The sequence below is a fragment of the Engraulis encrasicolus genome, chromosome 16 (genome assembly GCF_034702125.1).
Source record: "Engraulis encrasicolus isolate BLACKSEA-1 chromosome 16, IST_EnEncr_1.0, whole genome shotgun sequence".
Taxonomy (NCBI): Eukaryota; Metazoa; Chordata; class Actinopteri; order Clupeiformes; family Engraulidae; genus Engraulis; species Engraulis encrasicolus.
Genome location: NC_085872.1, coordinates 51744770 through 51762145, shown reverse-complemented (window position 1 = coordinate 51762145; position 17376 = coordinate 51744770). Strand labels below are relative to the sequence as shown.

Below are 17376 nucleotides of genomic sequence, written 5' to 3'. Positions count from 1 at the left end.
TGATCCCGAAAATAAATAACGAACAGTCCCTTACTGGTTACTAAAAAAAAAGACTGAGGATAATGCAGCACCTACTTCCATTCCACAGCCTTTCCCCTGCGGATCAATAACGTTACTCTGAATAGTTTTTTTCCCCTGCGGATCAATAACGCTACTCTGAATAGTTTTTTTCCCCTGCGGATCAATAACGCTACTCTGAATAGTTTATTTCCCCTGCGGATCAATAAAGTTACTCTAAATAGTTTCCTTGGGGATCAATAACGTGACTCTGAACAGTTTCTTTCCCCTGGGGATCAGTAACGTTACTCTGAATAGTTTCCTTGGGGATCAATAACGTGACTCTGAACAGTTTCTTTCCCCTGGGGATCAGTAACGTTACTCTGAATAGTTTCCTTGGGGACCAATAACGTTACTCTAAAGTCTAAATAGTTTCCTTTTCCAGAGCAACGAAAGTAAGAGTTGACCTCAGGCGGGTATGCTGCCCTACAATTTCAGAACGCAGTATAATTCAAAATGGCAAACTGAGAAAAAGGGCTTTAAAGTTTCCTTTCTGGCCACGCAACTGTGTTGGAGGTAAAGTGGTGATGACACTTCCATAGAATACTTTTTTATGGTGGAAATTTATGCACACAAGAAAAAAGCAAAAAAAACCATCATTCTCATTACTTTTTAGCTGAAAAATCATTATACTGCGTTCTGTTGTGGTATTACTGTCTACACCAAAACCACAGTGTCAATGGAGAAGTGCAGTATAATGCGCATTATACTGCGTTCTTGGCTAGTACGACGTAACCTCCTAAAACCAAAAAGCGCAGTATAATCAGTTTTTATCGTTTTTTTCTGAAACGGGACCAAGTTGGACCAAAATATTTTAACACAAGAAAAAGAAGGTAGCCAATTTCCGGTCTAAACCCATTTTCAAGATACTGCGTTCTGATATTGTAGGGCAGTATAGCCTACTAAGAACTTGGTTAAGTGATAAACCAGGCTTAGTTAACCTAGAGGAGGTGGTAAACCAGGCTTAGTTACCCTAGAGGAGGTGGTAAACCAGGTTTAGTTACCCTAGAGGAGGTGGTAAACCAGGCTTAGTTACCCTAGAGGAGGTGGTAAACCAGGTTTAGTTACCCTAGAGGAGGTGGTAAACCTGCTAATAGATACACCTGCAGGAGTAAACACTTCAGGTGGACTCCTGAGCCAGCATCTTATTATTGGCCCCTGGCCCTTGTATTAGATGATTTACTCCTGAACCAGCGTCTTATAATAAACCCCTGGCCCTTGTATTAGATGATTTACTCCTGAACCAGCTTCTTATTATCACCTGGCCCTTGTATTAGATGATTTACTCCTGAACCAGCTTCTTATTATCACCTGGCCCTTGTATTAGATGATTTACCTCTACCAGCTTCTTATTATAATAAACCCCTGGCCATTGTATTAGATGATTTACTCCTGAGTCAGCTTCTTAGGCCCTTGTATTAGATGATTTACCTCTACCAGGTTTCACTCCTGAACCAGCTTCTAAGGGTCCATTCCAATATGCGACCTTGCCTCCTCCACTTGTGCTTTTGACCTCGCCCCGCCTCCTGGCCCCTCCTCCGTGGAGAAAGCAATAAAGTTTCCCAGCTGTCAGCCTAGCCACAACAACTTTTGGGGGACTGTTTTTCATTCACCATCCAGTTTGCAAATGAGAAAATTACTTTACTTTTTAGCGAGCTTTTGCGAGATATTGAAATATAATGCTATTGTCAGTGATGTCATCATGACATATTACTTCCTGGTATACTCATGAACGGCGTGACGTGTTCCATGTGCGTTACGCCCATTTGTGGGGGAAAGCAACCCATGCAAGTCAATTGGTGATGTTGGGGTTTAATAAACGAAAGATACGAACCTGTAGACTAGCGTTGTTCACGCGCAACATGCCGAAAACGTGTTGTGTTGCCGGCTGTTCAAATAATAGAGCTAAACACCCGTGGTTGAAGCATGGACTGTGTTCATTTAGACAAGCCGATGTAGCATGTAAGTTGATGAGACATTCGGTTTGTTTTCACCCATAAAGGGGCGTAACGCACATTTACGAGCAAAGTACCCGGATGGTCGTTCATGAGTATGAGGCCACAAGCACAAGTGGAGGAGGCAAGGTCGCATATTGGAACGCACCCTGTAAAGTCATTTGATTTTCTCATTTGCAAACTGGTTGGCGAATGAAGAACAGTTCCCCAAAAATTGTTGTGGCTAGTCTGACAGCGGGGAGGACGCAAGGTCACGTATTGGGATGCACCCATGGGGTTCTCTCTCTTATCAAACTCCTGTCCGCTCTCCTGGCTGCTCACGATGACGCCACTGACGACAGAAGTGTTTTTCAATATCTTCCAAAAGCGCAATTTGAATGACATTTTCTCATGTGCAATATGTATAATGCATGAAGAATGGTCCCCCCAGAAATGGTTGCAGCCAGGCTGACAGCGGGGCACTTCATTGGGCTCGTTTGTGACGAAGCAGCAAGATTTTTTGCTAGGCAGTGGGCATGCGCATTGAAAATTCTAAGCACCATTGAACATTCTAACCACAATGCATCAAACTGGCAAAGTGTGCATGGCCACTGCCTAGCAAAAATCTTACTGCGTCGTCACAAACGAGCCTTTTGTTGTCTCCACGGAGACTGGACGTCAGCGAAACGTAAGGCCGCAAGCACAGGCAGAGGACGGGCGTCTGCATATTGGAAATCCCTCGAGGGGTTCATCCCAATATGCGACCTTGCCTCCTCAACTTGTGCTTGTCTCCTCGTCCCGCCTCCTGGCCCCTCCTCCGTGGAGAAAACAATAAAGTTTCCCAGCTGTCAGCCTAGCCACAACAACTTTTGAGGGACTGTTTTTCATTCACTATCCCAAATACAATTGAGCTTTTGCAAGATATTGAAATAATGCTGTTGTCAGTGATGTCATCATGACGAGAAGCAAGTGGAGGAGGCAAGGTCGCATATTAAAACGCACTCGAGGCTCTTTCCATTATTTCTAACACCTGTCCTATCCTCGGCCTGTGCTTGTAGCCTCACATTTCGCTGACGGCCCGCCTCCGTGGAGAAAACAATAAAGTTTCCCCGCTGCCTGTCACAGGAAGCTTCTTATGGGGGGCTTTTCAGCATTCAGCATCCAGCATCCCGGTTGCAACTGAATTGCGCTTCTGTGCAATTGAATAAACTTTTGATTGTCAATGGTGTCCTGACCATCCCATATTACTACCATTTCATTTCGTATTCATGGTCTGGCATTTGTTTTCTCTGAAGCGATTGCAGGAAGCAGGAAGTTTGCACCCAGTTATAGTATGAAATTATTGGACACCTCTCACCCAAACCCCGGCAGTTACTCAACAACAACATAGTGCAGACCAATGGCTCTGGCGCAGATGTGTACGTCATTGTCACGAGCGTCCTCCCCCTTTCGCTTATTCGCTGCTTTCTGGGGGGGCGTTGCGATCAAAATCCTACTGCTCCAGGCACTCCACAGAGAAGCACGGCCAGACTCGTAGTGGAGCCAATCCTTTGGCGGAAGTACGTAGGATGGTTCGCGAGGCTAGTCAAGCCTTGCGTCACAAGGCCACAAACAACAAGAACTTAAAAAAACAAAACAACACTCTAGTTCGTCAAAAATAAAAAGCTTTGGTTTTGACCCACTGAGGAAGGCCAGAACGTCGAAAGGCATTGCAGTTGCAGTAACCTTTCAAGCAAATGTTCAGATGTACCAATAACTTACTGACTTGACATGAAAGTGTGTGTACTACATTTCATGTGAAAGTGGACATAACACATGAATCAGCATGAGAATCTGTTTATGCAACATGGACTGATGCATTTTAAATTTAGGGGCAAAAATGTATCTCTTTAATTTTTTCACTTACTTAAAAGGTTCAGTAGAAAATCTACAGCGCTCTTTGTACATGAATTCCAACTATTATGCAGGATGCAAAGATTTCAACGAAACCCAGACGCAACTTTTCGTCAAACTGTGTTGACATTGTTTTCTTTTTATTAATTGGACAACAACCAAAGGAAACGCACCATGGGCACACTTCCTGGTTTTTGAAATCAAAAGAAAGAAAAAGAAAAACAAGAGAAAAAAAAAAGTTAAAATTACATCGACATCATATAGGTTGTTTTTCTTTTCTGACAACCGCACACACCCACACAAGAAATAGGAAGTACAAAACAATAAAGTCTTTTTAAATTATTATATTGTGGAGTTGTGTGTTGTTGAATTATATCGACGCATGTTTCACACACACGTCACAGCCGTCCCTCTGGTCGAGTCATTGGATGTAGAAAGAAGATTGATGGCGATTGGTTGGTTGGTTTGTTGGATGGCGGAAGGTGTGCAGTTCCTCAGCAGACATCACACCTGTAGAGAGACACGAGAACCACAGCTTTAGCTTTAGCACCAATGGAAAAAGAAGAACGGGGTTTCCCACACCTAGTAAGACTTAAAGTGATACGGCCCCATTTTTGGAAATAAGCTTATTTTACACCTCCTCTATAGTTAAATAATAGGGTTTTACCGTTTCCCTGTATTTTCAACCGTTTTCTAGTTATGACAGCGCAAATTTTACCTCCAAGCTGACAGTTAAAATCGAGTCCTATGAGACCAGTTAGCTGCGAGCTGTTCTCATAGGAGCCAATGTTAACTGCTAGCATGAAGGTGAAATTTGCACTGCTATACCCAGAGAACGGTTGAAAGTACAGGAGAACGGTAAAACCCTATTATTTAACACACCCGATACTGCTCATTGTACTCGTACTCGTCAAGCACTTGCCAATACCAGGAACGATACTGCTATTACACAAAACAATGCAAAATCTTGCCACGTTCTGTGGACTTGAAAGCAGCATGGAAAAAAAGTGCCACCTCATATATTTACTAACATTTAAATCTACATGGAAATGGACAATAAAAATAATCACAGGTGGAAAAAAAACAAGGCCATGCATTTACTTTCATTGTATTTTGGTGGTAAAAGGTATCGGTGTCGGTACTCTGTATCGGCAAGTAAACACATCAATGTACTCGTACTTGTATCTGTTTTCAAAAAAGTGGCATCGGTGCATCCATCCCTATGGGATATGTGAACTACAGTGCCATGAGAAAGTTTGGGCACCCTTTTGGAAGATCATTACATCGGTTTATTTCTCGTTGCGCTTTTAAAGTAGCAACTTCCTTTTAACATATGTTAAACTGTAGGGAAAGAGAAACATTTCAGCAGTGGAAGAATTTTCATAGGTGTTATAGAAAGAATGTTATGTGGATTTAAACAAAAATATGCGTGTGCATAAATATGGGCACCCCAAAGAAGGTATACCATTAATATGAAGTGGAGCTTACCTTTGCTGATCTAATGGCCTTTGGATATTTGTTATACAAGAAGACAAGTTTTAACTGCCTGGTGCCAATTGTTCTAATTGTCCTAGTTGCTAAGTATTCTATCCAGAACCCCTCTAATTCAGTCAGATTACTCATCTGTCTTCTGTAGACATCCTGGTTCAAATAAATTAATTCTTTTTCAATGATGGTGTTATCTCAAGATTGGTATGACCATTTCAAGACATTGTACTTGTTGTTTTGCATTAACTCATTGCTGAATTTTGATCAACACTGTCCTGCTGGAAAGTCCAAACTCTGCTCAGCTCTAATTTTGTGACTGACACTTGAACATGTTTTTGAAAAATATGCTATTTGAATAGAATTAGTGAGGCCCTTAACTGTAATAAGTTTTACAGTGTGTATACTATCCACACAGACCTATAGTAGGGTGTGTTTTAGACCAGAGGTCATAGAATTTATGGGTGCAATTTTTGCCATGTCTACCTCTCATTGTTAAGGTCAAATAACTCTAGCTCAGTCTCATCTGACCACACTATGATTTCCCAAACTGCTTTTAGCTTGTCCAGATAAGCTTTCTGCATACGTTTGACAACTTATTTCTGATGGATACACAGGAAAGCCTTTTTATTCGTCACCCACCCAATGAGCTTTTGCCTTGTGAAAAGTATACGTGGAAGGAACCATGTCTAAGTCTGCACTATCAGCAGCTCTGGTCTTGTAATTCTATGGAGTTGTTCTGTAGTGTGCCTGTTACCATTCTTACCATCCTTTAGCCATGCCCTTTTACCGTTCCACTACATGTCAACCTGTTTGGGCCCGGTCAGAGATGCTGTACCCCAGCAATAACAGCAACCAGCTGTTCCCACCTTGAATGGGAGTCTCAAATTGTATGGTAATGTTCAGATATGTAAGGTTGTTTGTATTGAGGAGCAGGGCCTTAAGTGTTAATGTGAGTTGTTTGTGGGCGACCTTCCTGTCCAAGGACGGGAAGCTCGAGTGGGAGGTGTCGCGTCAGACTAGGTCTGCGCTGATTGTTTTAAGTTTCACTGAAAAAAACACGGGAGAAAAAACTAGAAAAAACTAGGTGGTGTCTGAGCCGCGGTAAACGCAATTTAATTGAAAACAGCGCAGGCTGACTGATCAGCGTCAGCTGTCAATGATTCGGCTGATTGGGCTACGTGGCAAACCCGTTGCACAGGTGGTTTAATTAAGTGGGTTTGCATTCAGTTTGGAAGAAAACTGGAGAGAGTCACACGCAAAATTGAGCTGTGCTCTCAAACTTTCTGAAGTACCGTGCATTAGAAGTCACTGAAAACCTGGAGTGGTAGCCGGTAAGCGCTCATCTTACTTGATTTATGCCGATTTGACTGCGCTCGGTATGTTTGGTAGTTTGGGGCGTTTGCTAATGTAAATGGCCTAGTAGAGTGTATTATTGGTCTTCTGCAGCAATGGAACTTGAGCTTACATTTAATCATTATTCTTGCAGTTTTAGAAGTAGTTTAATTACATTGACTGCAATCACAAAACCACGCAATCACAAAACCACCTAAATGCAATATTTATTCTGGTTTCAGTATTAACATGGCAACTATTTTTGTAAATATTTATTTTTTGTAAATATTTATTGTTAGCATCTTTGCACATATTGAATGCATGCATTTGCACAGGAATTGCTTTTTGCACATTTAAGTGGTCACTAACTACTGTTCCCGTTTATTTTTATGTTCAACTTAGGTTTTTTACCTAGATGGACAAAAACGGCTTTGTTTCCTGATGCTAACAACCATTGCTATGCTTGGATGTGCGCTGAATTCTGAATAAAAAGAAAAAAAGGAGAAACCAAAACGGATCAAAGTTGTCCTGTCCAAAATCCTTGAGTGAATTCCAGTCTTCAAACTCCATCAGTGACACTCTTTTCAAGTTGGGGAAAAATAATGCACAGAACTTTAACCAGACAAAACTGAAAAAACAAACAAAAAACAAAACAAAACCGACAACTTGACAACTATTTTTCAACAGACTACAATTTGTTCAGAGCCCACCATATTCCACTCTCCAAGACAGAACTTAGGACAAGCCTCGTCTATAATTGTGTATGATAAATAACATTGCAAAGTCATTAAAACCAGTTTGTGCGGCAAAGGTGAGCTCTATTTCATATCAATGGTGTACCTTCTTTGGGGTGCCCATATTTATGCACATGCCTATTTTTGTTTAAATCCACATAAAATTCTATCTAGATAACACCTATGACAATTCTTCCACGGCTACAGTTTAACATATGTTAAAATGAAGTTGCTACTTTAAAAGTTCAACGAGAAATAAACCGATGTAATGATTTTCGAAAAGGGTGCCAAAACTCTCATGGCACTGTATGTTCAGATGTTCAGATGATTAATGTAAACATTACACTTAACTGGCTTTTATCCAAAGTGACTTAGCTATGTACAAACAGGGTATTGGTTACAGTCCATGGAGCAGTATGGGGTTAGGTGCCTTGGTACAGGGTATTGGTTACAGTCCCTGGAGCAGTATGGGGTTTGGTTAGGTGCCTTGCCTAAGGGTATTGGAGCAGTATGGGGTTTGGTGCCTTGTTCAAGGGGCACTTCAGCCATAGAGTGAGATAGAATGGCGTGGTGGGATTTGAACCTGCAACCCTCGCACGAGGAGACTAACGTTATGCAATGTACTACTTACACGTCCAGGGAAGCTCTTGTGTGCTCTCTACTCGTCCTTCTTGAACTTGCCGTTGATGTAGGGAACGTAGTCCAGAAACAGCCTCCAGTCAGTAAAGTGGACCAGAGCCACGCCCCCTACGCCACCCCACACCGCCAAGGTGGGGATCCTAGAGGGAGAGAGAGACAGCGAGAGATGGAGAGAGAGAGAGAGAGAATGTGTTTATTCGACCCGCGAGATCATTTCAAATGTGTATTACAGTTGGCCCTCATGCATCATTAATGTACAGTGTGCCAAGACTTAAACATGACATTTGATGTTTCTCTGAAGTATGAGCGGGCCCAGTCCAATGACACAGCTCACACTCCTATGCAACACAATATGTGCCAGTGTTTGTGAAATTAAACATTATTTAGTATAGTACAGTATTTTAGTCCATATATTAACTCATTGGCTGCCAGCCATTTTCATAAAAGAGTACCTCGGAGTGCCAGCCATTTTTCAGCATTTTGGGTGTTTTTTGGAGGCTCACAGAAAATTGAGTTCTGTGTCTATGTCAACACCATACCTATCAAAACACAGATTAGACGCTCATCTGTCATCAGAAAAAAACAGTGTCTCTCTACCCCTTTCCGTTCTTTCATAATCATCTGTTGAAATTAAGTGGAATTCGCCAAAATGCTGCTTTCCAGCCAAAAAGCTGAGAAAACGCCATTTGAAGTAGAACTATAACTGCAAACGTTTTTGCCCGTAATGGCATCGTCCTAACAACTCCAAACCTATCAGCTGCTATTACACAGTCTTCTGTCATCTGTAGCCTGAACAAAAAGATCATTTGTATGACCTTTTCAACCTAATAAACTGAAATATAACGGGGGGACTCGAAAACAAGGGTGTTTTGGTTTAGTTGCTGGCGCGCAGCATGGATCATGACAGCAGTTGCCCCTAACTCCGGTAACTCCCTACCTCTCCCTCTCCCTCTCCCTCTCCCCTCGTTGGAGAACGAATCACAGCTGGTTTATTTCCTCCAGAAATAGTAGTTCTACCGTGTTGTGTCTTGTGGTTGTGGGGAGGGAGGCAGGTAGTTCTAGGCAGGCAGCACCGCTTAGCGTAGCTTACTGCAGCTTCTTTGGCAGAGCGGACAATTTGCAGATTGATGATTACTGTCATCATGGTTCTGCTATAGTGATCTTGTCATATTGTTCAATGAATTTTCTTTTGATAAAGTACTGATCACACATCCAACATTTCACAAGCCGATTGGAGTGGTGAATGCTAGCTGGTCTGAGGCTAAGTGCAATGCTTTCTAATGTGAGCTGAATGCATCTGACCAGACACAAAGGCTACTCTGTTCCAAGAATCTGCAACCCCCCTGTCTTTTTTGATGATACAGTAAGCTGATCATACTATACAGATCCATAAAAATAACTGTGGATTGAGTAAAAAATAGTTGACTTACCAAGGCTCCTTTATTTAGGCTTAGTTGTAAGTTGTTAGCGATTTCGTGCTAGCTAGCTAGCTAGCGTAGCAAACTTTATACCCAAGTTACCTCAGTTGGGACCAAGGAGGTCATTGTTGGGACACATCACCACTAGTCCCCTGTTAGATGATATTTTGTAAGCAACATCCTGATGTTGTGTAGGCTGATCACATTATCCAAAATGAAAGGTTGTCACACAGATCATCTCATGGTGTATTTTGGGCAAGTTAGCTACAATGCCTTCTAGCTAGATAGCAACAGGGGATTGTATTTTGGTCATGAGAGGAAGGTTTTTTTTTTGGTCAGGGTCTGACACTAAAATCAGTAGCCTACCTGTGTTAAAATCAGAGGGCAAGAAAGTAGACTACTGTCACAGGTGCTTTACTTTCAAAAATGATTTTGCTATGCTACTTTTGAGATTATATTATATAATAGTAAAAAAGGGGTGTTTTTGTCTTGACATTTCATCTTGCTCTGAGCTAAAGCCCTGCCTTGACTGTTCCTAAGGACACTTCTGCCACCTACAGGAACAGTTAGAAAATGCCTATAGGCTTGAAATTCATACAGAAGATAGGTCAGACTGTCCTCGAGGCCTGGCTGTAAAAAAACGCAATTGTCGGCGAACGTCGTCGAAGGTAGGGGGCGTCACTATTTGAAATAACGTCATTCGACGGCCAAGGCAGCCAATGAGTTAAAAATCCCTGCCTGAGTTTGCTACGCCTGACCTAAGGCATCTTCAGGATGACATTGTTCTACAGCACATCTACAATGTACTTGGGACCACAGTCATGTCATTTAGTGTTTCCAACTCAAGTCTAAAATCTGACTAATGACCCAAGTAGTGGATTGGTGTGATCTCTTATATATACAGTATACCCACTTCAAAAAAATGCTCAAACATACAGTATACCCACCATAAAAAAAGTAGACTACACCACTGATAGTAGGGCATTGTAATAGTCAACTAGATAGGAAATACACTTTCTCTATGTCGTGATAAGATATAGTTGATTTTGTTACCTTTTTCATACTTGTCATATTCAGTCACTGCTTCTCTGTGTGTGTGTGTGTGTGTGTGTGTGTGTGTGTGTGTGTGTGTTGCTGGAAGGCTGTTTGTTCTCAAGTGTGTGCTACAAGTTTACGGCAATATGCAAAGATGTGCATAGGTCTTTGTGTGGTTTTGTATTCATGCAAGCCGACAGACACCTTCTGTCCCGTAATAAATACAAGAGAGATGTAGAACTACTCTAGCCTACTCCTAGTCTAGTGAACTACTCTAACAGGAGTGCTACTGTTTGATAGTAGTTCTATGGCTGACCCAAGTATATGACAAGTCAAGTCAAGTGAAGTCAAGTCCTAGACAAAGTTATCTACAACTCTATTTCGTTATAAAGGAAAGGCTTTTTGACACGCGTGTCTGAAGTTGAGTTAATGAGCAAGAATAACAACATCAAAAGGTAGATTACTTACTGGGGGCAAACGTTCACAACTGGTTTAGTCTACGACGTGGCTAACTCGCGTTAGCTTCCCTCAATGTCAGCTCGCTAGCTTTTGCTGTTTGTAGCCGATGTGACATAACCATCACAGGGCAGCACAAGGCATCCTATTCTTAAGATTTGTTGCTACATTTGCTTGAACAAATCCGGTTCACAAAACTTAAACCATCTAGGTCTTAATGTGCGACCTTCATAGAGCCAACGGACTTTGTTAGGCAACGTTATATGAAGCTAAATTGTGCTAACGTTGCTAAGCTTGTTATCTATAGCTAGGTCGAATGCAAGGGCATTTGTTTTTAAAACGGCTTGCCACAACACAGGCATTTCAAATCAAAATATTGAATCGGGCTTGCGAAAAAAACGCTTACCACGTCTTTACGATGGAGATGTATTTCTCGCCGATGATTTTCGAGATCATGTTGCTGGTGATCTTTCTTGATGCCGTGAAACCAGCCGTGTCTGTGTGTGTGTCTTCAAATGCAGCTACTGCCTACTTGGGGGAGTAAAAATGCTAAGCGGAAGTGAAGTCAGCGACAAACGAACACATTGCGGAATTATGAGATAAAAGACCTCCAACATTCTTGGATTAATTTCAATATAGATGTGTTTACTTTGTGTTTGAAGTTTTATAAAAAAAACATCTCATTTCACTCGTTTAATGAAAATGATGGCTTGCTATTCAAGGGAATGTTGCACTACGACTCTTACACAGTGGCATAATTCTTTCTGGCTCAAGGGGTGCTTGTTCTTTTAATTTGACAACTTGTGAGCCTGTGACGCCTAAATCAGGCGACGGACGTCCATGTGTTGAGGAAACACGCCAAACAACTTGTGCTTTCGTGGGGACTGGGCTGACACGCCACATAGAAACTTCTAGCAACAAATCGTCAGAAAATAAGCAAGTTTACAATATTTTACATCGTCGGATTAGTTAAATTCTTTTGTTTAAAAGGTCTTTAAGTCAACCATGTCGGTTATAAACGAGGAAAATGTGCGTGGTGGTGGTGGGGAGCAATTATTTAAAGACATAAACGCAGAGGATGATGAGTTGGAGCCTACGATAGTGGAGTCTCTGTGTATGCACTGCTACAAGGATGGCTCCACGCGTTTACTCCTGACCAAAATCCCCTTTTTCAAAGAAATCATAATCTCCTCGTTCAGCTGCCCGCATTGTAATTGGACAAACACCGAAATCCAATCGGCTGGACGCATTCAAGACCAAGGCGTCCTTTACACCCTGAAGGTGACGTCAAAATCCGACTTGAATCGCGAAGTGGTAAAATCCGACAGTGCCACAACTCGGATACCCGAGCTGGAATTCGAAATCCCAGCTTTCACCCAGAAAGGCGCTTTATCTACTATCGAGGGGCTTTTGGACAGAGCAGTGGCCGGCTTGGAACAAGATCAGGTGTTGAGGCGAATACAGGACCCCGAGGTGGCAGCGCAACTGGACGAGTTTATTGAGAAGTTGAAAGCTCTCAAGAATGTGGAGTCGGAGTTTAGTTTTGTCATAGATGACCCTTCGGGGAATAGTTTCATTGAGAATCCTTTAGCGCCACAGCAAGATCCAGATCTGACAGTCACCCGCTACAGGAGGAGCGAGGCCCAGAACTCGGTACTGGGGATCCAAGAAGAGGACCCCGAACCGGAACTGGAACATCCAGGTATGTTTATTGTTGTTTTGGGGGTTGTTTCCATTATCTAAACTCGTGTGTGTGTGTGTGTGTGTGTGTGTGTGTGTGTGTGTGTGTGTGTGTGTGTGTGTGTGCAGGGGCGCTGCCAGAAATGTTGGGCCCAATGAAAGATTAAAATGTTGCCCCCGCCTTAAGGGCCCCTGTCAGTGCTTGGGCCCTTAGAATCTCCAACCCCCCCCCTAGCGGCCCCCATGTGTGTGTGTGTATGTGTGTGTGTGTGTGTGTGTGTGTGCGTGTGTGTGTGTGCGTGTGTGTGTGTGCGTGTGTGTGTGTGCGCGCGCGCGCCAGTAACTTTTTACTCTCCAGTCACATTGGTTTGTGTCAGGTCAAGTCAGCTTTTATTGGGGGTGTGTGGGTGGGTGTGTCTGTGTCCAAGACAGACAAAAAAACATTTCTTTCATTGCCTTGGGTGTAGATGCGAAACAATCACATTTGCATTTGTGATGGGTTTATAAAAAATAGGCTCCATTAAATTCTGTAAGCGCTATACTTGTGTTTTTGGGTTTGCCTCCTTTTACTTGTTATTGACGTTTAAACAATGACTGTACTTGAACCATACTAGAAAATATTTGTTTATTACTTGGTAAACTTTCATGTAAAGATCAAATTTGGCAATAGGCAGCCCAGTTTCAATGAGCAGCATAGTTGCAGTACCTTTTTTGACCATTTCCAGCACAGTGTCCCTTTAAAAAACAACTTGTGAACCAGAATACCAGAAGTGGAGAAACTGGACTGACAAGCTTTAAGTCCTTTTTAGAATTTGCCCTCGGGCTGTGCCGTCACCAATTACCTCCTCAACGGGCTTCTGTCATCTGCCACTAGCGGCACCCCCTCTCAATTTACTAAAGAATCGTCTAGTACAGAACTCCAGGCTCGCACCAAAAATACTGAATCAGAGCAAGATATCACAAAACACGCCCACTCAATGCAAAAGCGTGTGTTCAAGTTGTCCCCTACTTCTTCTCTTTTTTTGAGGCGTTTGTGCAAGGCGTGCGCTACCGCCATCTACAGCGCTAAGGGGACTCCATTTATTCTCTACCTCAGGACTGCGAAGGGGCGTTCACCCGACGCAAAGTGGATACCCAGAAAAGAACTCGCCTGCTTTATCTCACTCTCATATACGATTCTCTGATAGAAGGCTTCAAGTTATTTTGGCCATGTCTGGAAGGAGCTCTAAAACATGGGATCATTTTTAAAAGGGATACCGATTACTGCTAGAGAGAGAGAGAATCGATTCGTATTTAATCTGGAGGTCGATTATTATTATGTATTATTTCATCTTTTTCTTCTGCAGGTTTTGTGGAAAGTTTAAAGAACGAGGTGTTGGTATTCAACACCAACTGTCCCGAGTGCAATGCGCCTGCTCACACCAACATGAAGCTCGTTCAGATCCCACACTTCAAAGAGGTACAGGGCTCATTAAACTACATTACACATTAAACTACATTACATTACATTACACACTAGGCTCATTAAACTACATTACATTACACACTAGGCTCATTAAACTACATTACATTACACACTACGCTCATTAAACTACATTACATTACACACTACGCTCATTAAACTACATTACATTACACACTACGCTCATTAAACTACATTACATTACACACTACGCTCATTAAACTACATTACATTACACACTACGCTCATTAAACTACATTACATTACACACTACATTAAACTACATTACATTACACACTACGCTCATTAAACTACATTACATTACACACTACGCTCATTAAACTACATTACATTACACACTACGCTCATTAAACTACATTACATTAAACTACATTACACACTACATTAAACTACATTACATTACACACTAGGCTACATTAAACTACATTACACACTACATTAAACTACATTACATTACACACTAGGCTACATGAAGAGGCCATTAAACTACATTACATTACACACTACATGAAGAGGCCATTAAACTACATTACATTACATTACACACTAGGCTCATTAAACTACATTACACATTAAACTACATTACATTACACACTACATTAAACTACATTACATTACACACTACATTAAACTACATTACATTACATTACACACTAGGCTACATGAAGAGGCCATTAAACTACATTACATTACATTACACACTACGCTCATTAAACTACATTACACATTAAACTACATTACATTACACACTACATTAAACTACATTACATTACATTACACACTACGCTCATTAAACTACATTACATTACATTACACACTACGCTCATTAAACTACATTACATTACACACTAGGCTACATGAAGAGGCCATTAAACTACATTACATTACACACTAGGCTACATGAAGAGGCCATTTTTGTAGTTCAATAGCTTAAGTTGTGATAGGCCACCGCTCATCTGTTTAGAAGGTGCAGGATTCAGTAGAAATTTCTGTATAAAAAGAAGGCAATCCGCACACTTCAGGTCTATTTTTGTGCAAAGAAGCTTTACTTGACTTGCAAGCTTTCGGTCCTTAGACCTTCATCAGGCAGAGTGCATACAAACAGTGCTTGTGGTTAATATACATCATTACTGGCACCTGTATATTAACCACAAGCACTTGCAAGTCAAGTAAAGCTTCTTTGCACAAAAATAGACCTGAAGTGTGCGGATTGCCTTCTTTTTATGTAGTTCAATAGCCACATCTTATAATGGATTTCAATGGTTGAAAAAACTACACACTAGGTTATGTGAAGAGGCTCTTCTGCTAGCCTAGTCTATACTCATGAACGACCATCCGGGTACTTTGCTCGTAAATTTGTGTTACGCCCCTTTATGGGTGAAAACAAACCGAATATCTCACTGACTTACATGCTACATCGGCTAAATGAACACATTCCATGCTGCAGACACGGCTGTTTGACTCTATTATTCGGCATGTTTCGCGTGAACAACGCTAGTCTGCAGGGCCGTACCTTTCGTTTATTAAACCCCAACATCACTAATTGACTTGGTTGTTTCCCCCCACAAATGGGCGTAACTCACATGGAAAATGTCACGCCGTTCATGACTATAACACGTGGTTGTTGAACTACAAAAATGACCTCTTCAGGTAGCCTAGTGCGCAGTCTTTTCTCCCATTGAGCACCATTATAATACGCAGCTGTTGAACTACAAAAATGGCCTCCTCTCGCCTCCTGCAGGTGATTATAATGGCCACCAACTGTGACAGCTGTGGCCACCGCACCAACGAGGTGAAATCAGGAGGAGCGACAGAAGAGCAAGGAACCAAAATCACCCTGAACATCGCCCAGCCCATTGACATGAGCAGGTAAACTAACCTGGGGGGAATTTCTCAAAACCAAAGTTGCTTACTACATTAGCTACTTTGTTGTTTTCAATGCATTTTCCCATTGGCAACTACCGAAGTTGCTAACAGGCTAACATGGCCCAGCCTGTTGATTGGGCTTGGCAACCCAAGGGTTCCCGGTTCAATGCCAGACGTCTTGACAAATGAGCACATTTTGTTGTCGTATACAGCGAGTTTTCTGACTTTCCGCTAACTTTTTAGATGAAAGCTTGTAGCGACCGTCTCCTGGCCGTAAGGAATACGTGTGGAGAGTAGCTAGCTTCGCTATTCAAGTTAAATGTGCAGCGCAGCCTCTCTGTGAAGCACCTTGCACCTTTCATCTGTGGTAGTGTGAGGTGCTGGATGGCTGGCTGCTCAAGTGTTATGTAGTTTAATGTGTGCCAATGTGTATTAGGTCTTTGTGTAGTTTAATGTGTATTAGGTCTTCATGTAGTTTAATGTGTATTAGGTCTTCATGTAGTTTAATGTGTGCTAATGTGTATTAGGTCTTTGTGTAGTTTAATGTGTATTAGGTATTTGTGTAGTTTAATATGTGCTAATGTGTATTTATTTAGGTCTTTGTGTAGTTGTGTGTTTATTTAGGTCTTTGTGTAGTTTAATATGTGCTAATGTGTATGTATTTAGGTCTTTATGTAGTTTAATGTGTGCTAATGTGTATTTAGGTCTTTGTGTATTTATGTAAACTACTCTACTAGTGGGTACCCTGTATTTCTGAAATATTTTGTATTTTTGTTTTTGTCCCCGCCCCCTCTCCAGAGATCTCTTGAAGTCTGAGACGTGTAGTGTTGAAATCCCGGAGCTGGATTTTGAGTTGGGAATGGCAGCGCTGGCCGGCAAGTTCACCACCGTGGAAGGACTTCTCAAAGGTAGGAGATAGCATGGATGGATGGATGGATAGATAGATAGATAGATAGATAGATAGATAGATAGATAGATAGATAGATAGATAGATAGATAGATAGATAGATAGATAGATAGATAGATAGATGGATGGATGGATGGATGGATGGATGGATGGATGGATGGATGGATAGATAGATAGATAGATAGATAGATAGATAGATAGATAGATAGATAGATAGATAGATAGATAGATAGATAGATAGATAGATAGATAGATAGATAGATAGATAGATAGATAGATAGATAGATAGATAGATAGATAGATAGATAGATAGATAGATAGATAGATAGATAGATAGATAGATAGATGGAGAGAGAGAGAGAGAGAGGGAGAGAGGGATCGAGAGATGGAGAGATGAGGAAGGAGAGATGGAGAGATGGATGGAGAGATGGAGAGATGGAGAGATGGAGAGAGA

General features: G+C 41.7%; 2 protein-coding genes across 2 annotated transcripts in view; one reads left to right on the top strand and one right to left on the bottom strand.

Annotated features, from left to right (window-relative positions):
* Positions 1–3987: 3987 nt before the first annotated feature.
* On the bottom strand, positions 3988–11544 carry LOC134465908 (cytochrome b-c1 complex subunit 10). Its single transcript, XM_063219802.1, has 3 exons — positions 11393–11544; positions 8070–8217; positions 3988–4394 (listed from the first exon to the last, which is right to left on the bottom strand). Exons 1-2 carry the CDS (start codon positions 11440–11442, stop codon positions 8097–8099), a joined length of 171 nt encoding a protein of 56 aa, XP_063075872.1. The 5' UTR covers positions 11443–11544; the 3' UTR covers positions 3988–4394; positions 8070–8096.
* Positions 11545–11775: 231 nt separating this feature from the next.
* Positions 11776–17376, top strand: part of zpr1 (ZPR1 zinc finger) — an 18610-nt gene continuing 13009 nt past the window's right edge. The window contains exons 1-4 of the mRNA XM_063219797.1: positions 11776–12688; positions 14013–14125; positions 15891–16018; positions 16814–16923. Of these exons, the coding sequence (XP_063075867.1) occupies positions 11992–12688; positions 14013–14125; positions 15891–16018; positions 16814–16923 (1048 nt within the window). The 5' untranslated portion in view covers positions 11776–11991. The remainder of the gene's footprint in view (positions 12689–14012; positions 14126–15890; positions 16019–16813; positions 16924–17376) is intronic.